Source organism: Antrostomus carolinensis, unplaced genomic scaffold (genome assembly GCF_000700745.2).
Source record: "Antrostomus carolinensis isolate BGI_N321 unplaced genomic scaffold, ASM70074v2 scaffold13960, whole genome shotgun sequence".
Taxonomy (NCBI): Eukaryota; Metazoa; Chordata; class Aves; order Caprimulgiformes; family Caprimulgidae; genus Antrostomus; species Antrostomus carolinensis.
The window spans coordinates 38,680-43,679 of NW_010289166.1; the positions used below are offsets into that span (position 1 = coordinate 38,680).

Genomic DNA, 5,000 nt, shown 5'->3' on the forward strand with positions numbered 1-5,000 from the left:
TTTAGTTAAGCTAATGAAAGCAAAAATAATGCATCTAAATTTTCTCTCACAAAGGTATGTGGGGTTAAGAAAACGCTAACACTTTCTTCATTCATCATCAGGTTTTAAAGTGTGCCCTCAAACAAAGATTTTCTTTGAAGTACATGGAGATGAGAACACGAGAGACTGAGTATGCTGTCCTTCTACGTAGACATTAACTGGGCTTGATATGCAAGTGTGCTCTTTAAAACAGATTATGTTCCTTCTGCCTACATTTCCTGACTGTGAAAGACACAGATTTTCATCAATACCCCAGCCCAGCACTTCACCTTCAAGTACTGGTATACCCTTTTCATACTGTACATACAAAGGTTACCGTCACAGTCAACATTAATGAACAGTTAACATATCACATATTATGAGTGCAGTGTATCTAAACATAGTATACTGTAAGTACTATGATGCCTGACACGCTGACAGTACAAAACTGGACCTGCATCAGACAATACTTTGCTTACATGAAGCCACGTTCAGTTTAATGGAGTCTGGAACTGACTGCAGATCCAGCTGCACAACTGGGGCGCAGTACAGCGTAACACTGACTTTCAGTGCCTGTTCCAACCCCAGCAACATCACGGTGGATGCATCACATTGCAGCCTTGACAGAAACTGAGCAAAACACCCATATTTACAATTGTTTAAATTCACTGCATAAAATAGCATTTTTTATCATTTGTTTGAGAATAACAAATTGTTTATTTGTGTCTCTTGTAAGTAATTTAAGAAATTTCCTAAGTACCTAGATTCTTTTTACATTTACTTTTTACTGCCACAGAGTCCACTGAACTTCAAATCTTTCAAAGCAGGTTTCCTTTTAATATCTGTAAATCTATCACAAAAAGATATTCTCTCTAGTTTCAGTCTCAAGGTAACGATTTGGACACTTATAGGTGTACTTTGTTTAGTGTCACCTATGGTGTAGATTGGATAGATTTTGTAAAAGATAGCATTACTTTTAAAGAAACATACAATTTGACAAGCTATCGCATTTTACCTTCATTTTATTGCCATATTTTTCATCTCACTCGTTGTTTTCCAACTGTCACTAAATTGTTCATTTTCTTAGTCTGCTACATTCGTAGACCTATTTACTGTTTATAAAGCAATATGCACTTACAGGTTTTGGAGATGGCTTGGGCTCCGAGGGTCGCATGTGCAAGTGGGTCATCATTGCTTGAAGACGTTCACGTTCTTTAGAAAGCTGTTAAGAAAGAGTGAGATCAGAAGCATTTTAGAAATGACTGATACAGCTATTTTACTGCAGTGATACATCTTATCATTGAGCTTGACTCGGTGTAATGATTCCTGCATATAAAAGTCTATGTCAGTAGAAACTTATCTGAGAGGAAATGCAACTTTGGGCATGGAAAGAAAAAAAAAAAAAAAAACAACAAAAAACTTTTATAGCCTTTCATATGTTAAAAGGTCAGCGAAAACAAATAACACTTCATCTTTTTGTCAATAAGAGAATTGAGGTCACAGTTGCCTCGACAGCAACAAGTTACTAAGACCATAAATTAGAAGGCCCATAGTGTCTCTTTAAAGTCCTGTGGACACTGTTAGCAATGGACTAGTGCCAACAGCTGTGAAGGGGTGAAGGGTCCTCAAAGCACAGTGCCTGCCAGGATTGTCTACACACTTCATCCTTTCCCACTGAGGTCCAGTTAGTGCCCCCTGCAATCTGCCATCATCAATCTAATTCAATAGAGTGACAGAGCCCAGGCAGTGTGAAATGCTGAACTCTGCCACCGAGTCAGCATCGACACTGCACTGGGTCTCATTACAACTGATGGACCTTACTTCACTAGCAGTCAGACAAAGCAAAAAATGGCATAATTGGTCACACTGCAAGCTAAATCTTCACTTGGACTGTTACATTACAGCCTAGCCATTGTAAATGGTAAACAGTTCTTAAAAAGAGGTGCCTTTAGAAAACATCATGTTACTGAAACCTGTACTTTTTCTGAACTGATACCACTTTCTGATCATACGCTGTGTAAATATTTGTAGTTTCAGACTCAATTTTTTTTTTTTTTAAAAAGAGGAGGAAGTATTCAAAATATGTAACTTGTTGACAAAAATATTAGAATGTAAGAGGAAAATACATGTTATAATATGAAAAGAGGAATTTTTCAAAAGCTAGGTTGCATGAAGAAATGCTTGGAACTGTATTCTAGTGATACGGCTTTGCATATTTACACTATGACTACAACATTAATCGCAACAAGAATCACTCTGTTTAATACTGCCATTTTCTGGAGCGTTTTGTGGTACTTCCTTGCATGAATTCAGCTCAAGAGTTAAACCTGTGGGCTGAGATTGGACTAAAGAAAACAACTTATAAGTAATTTTAAGAGGAGGAAACTACCTGTATTACTGCAGATATTTTGAGTATGCTGGATATAATTTGGTCAGTGCATTTTTAATTAAAGAACATTTCAGGCAGAGGGTGGGAAAAAGGTTTCTCTTTAGGCTTCATATTATGTGTGTGTCACTTTAGAGACATGCTATTTGCCATGATGTAAATTCCTAACAAACAAATTAAGCTAACAGTATCCTGTAAATCTTAAAAAAGAAACTGCAACATTGCCTGGGTTTAGAAAGCTTTCATTTCAAGGGAAATGACAATAAATGACATGATTGTACACTCCTCTCATTGCTTTGAGTTTCCAGTATTAAAATACAAAGAAATGACATGACTGTACACTCCACTCAATGCTTTGATTTTCCAGTATTAAAATACAAAAGACCCTAACAGTTTGCTTTGTCTGAAAGAAAAACAAGTATTCTTACACACATGACAACGAGACAGTACGCTAAGAGGTGAGAAAGCTGAAAGGTGTTTGTCCTTCTTTGTCCACATATGGTAACAAAAGGGGAAAAAAGTCTCCTTCCCTCGCTGCCTCCCTTAGGCTTCTCTGCACTTTCCCAAGAGGGGATGGGACACCTGAGAAATACTCTCCTATGACTCCTGTACAGGCAGGAGGGGACCACATGGTGCGAGGGGACCGCATGGTGTAAGCATCCGGCATGGTCACTCTGGGCTGCCACGGTTTGCTCCCAGCCTCAGCAGCCTGGTAAAGTGTCGTCTCAATACAGGGGTATTTGGGCACTTCTTCCGTAAGCTGGAGGGAGCATTCGCATACGTGCAGTGACCTCTAACGGTTAGAGCCTGAACAGGGCACCCGAGTGCTGCGGTACCAGCTGTGGGACTCCCTGGGGACCTCACTGAGTGGGTCTGACATTGCATCTTCTGCTCTCAGAAAAATGCCCAGCATCAAGCTGAGAGTCATTTCGGGTGGAGGTACACTCTGCTACCCCTTTGTCCTGCAGAACGGCGTAGACAAGCATCAGGTCAGAAGGGGAAGAAGGAAGAGGGGTCCTGACCCAGCATTTCAAGAACTGAAGATGACTTGGATCCAGTCTCTGCTCCAGGGACTGCATTTTTCATTTGTGATGAATGGCATTAGGGTCTTAGTTCAAGCAAAATACTGTATACAGTCCTGATGTTAGATAATTATTGCATAATTTATAACGTGAAAAATCTTTTAAGTAAAAAAAAAACCCACTTGTTCATGAAAATCAACAAATTTAATACAAGAAACATATGGCTTTAAGCTAGAGTCACTAAAGCAAGTGTTTTCAATTTAGTTTAGGTTAATAGTAAATAAGTAACAGGATAATACATCCATGTAACAAACCTGTATTTCTAACTGCTAAAAACCACTTGCATTTGCCCCCGACACTGAGCAGTGCTTCTGTCATCCAATGCATGTTCATTGTTAAGGTGCCTAGAGAAGAAAGAGAACACTAGTAAGACAGTGTTAAGATGAAGAAAATTCCTTTATGAGTCCATTTTTCTCTCCTGTGCATATGGGTTCCATCAGTTTCAATGAGAGTTATGCACAAAGACCTAGTCAGAGCATGCCTTAGGTACAATACAAAATAACAAAACTGATTATTTCATTTAGTTCTACAAACTTTCTCAGTGATGACTGCCAGCTCCTATCTCTCAGGTCACATACGCTGCCTAAAGGCCAATGTAACTGGATATCAGTGACTGAGCTGATTTCCACTCCCTGTTGCTGTTGCAGATGAACAGAGAATCACCTTACAAATGATTCTTTTGCAAAAGCTATGTTTGCTTTCAGGTTGCTTGAACTACTGTGAATTAATGTAGATTTTCTTAAGATTTCTCTATCTGCTCTTCTTTACTCACTAAGGAAAAACAACAACAGAACATCCATTCCCTCCTCCCCAAAACAGATCTGTAGGAAAACATCACTGATTTTCACTGTAGGTTCCAGAAGCAGCCTCTGAAGATGATGGTAGTGATCAGGCTCCCCAGTCCGAAGAAGAGTGTGCATGGTAAAGGCAGGGGAAGGAACAGCAACACACCATCCACACAGAGCAAGCCTCCTGGGAGGGATTCAGGCTACACATGCCAGTTTAGCAAAACAAAACCACACTCTGCAATAGGGAAAGAAGACCTCAGTGAGCAGCTGTCCGTAACTAAAATACAGTCTAGGCCCGAGTGGCTGTCCCCTGTACATTTCAATTGAGCACAACTTTACAAAGCTCATTTAATACTGTTTTTGGAGAGCAGTGGTTTCAGTTTATTCTCTCTCTTTTCCAGGATCAAAGTCCCTTTTGGAGCTTTAATAGTGGGTTTGCTGCTCCACTGAGAAGAAAACGTAGGGATCAGGCTAAAGAAAAAATGAGAGCAAAGGAGTTTTGCCTTTGAATGTGGATTTACTGGCTATTTCCACTGTAGGCATGAGGGGTAAGCTTTGCAGGGACTACAGTCACAGATGGTCTCACAGTTATAGGAACCAAGTTATCTATAGCATGGAGGAAATATATCTTCTCCTTTTTCTTTTTTAGCAGAATTAATCAGATAACTATGTAGTTATTTGACTGGTAATCTATTGGAAAAATGTGTTTGTCAGAAACAGTGGAAA

General features: G+C 39.5%; 1 protein-coding gene across 1 annotated transcript in view; it reads right to left on the minus strand.

The window, feature by feature from the left end:
* LOC104525977 (forkhead box protein P2-like) overlaps nt 1-5,000 on the minus strand; it is a 65,618-nt gene that overhangs the window by 36,039 nt on the left and 24,579 nt on the right. Inside the window, 3 exon segments of the mRNA XM_010169289.2 lie at nt 1,157-1,240; nt 3,741-3,755; nt 3,758-3,830. Coding sequence (XP_010167591.1) covers nt 1,157-1,240; nt 3,741-3,755; nt 3,758-3,830 — 172 coding nt within the window.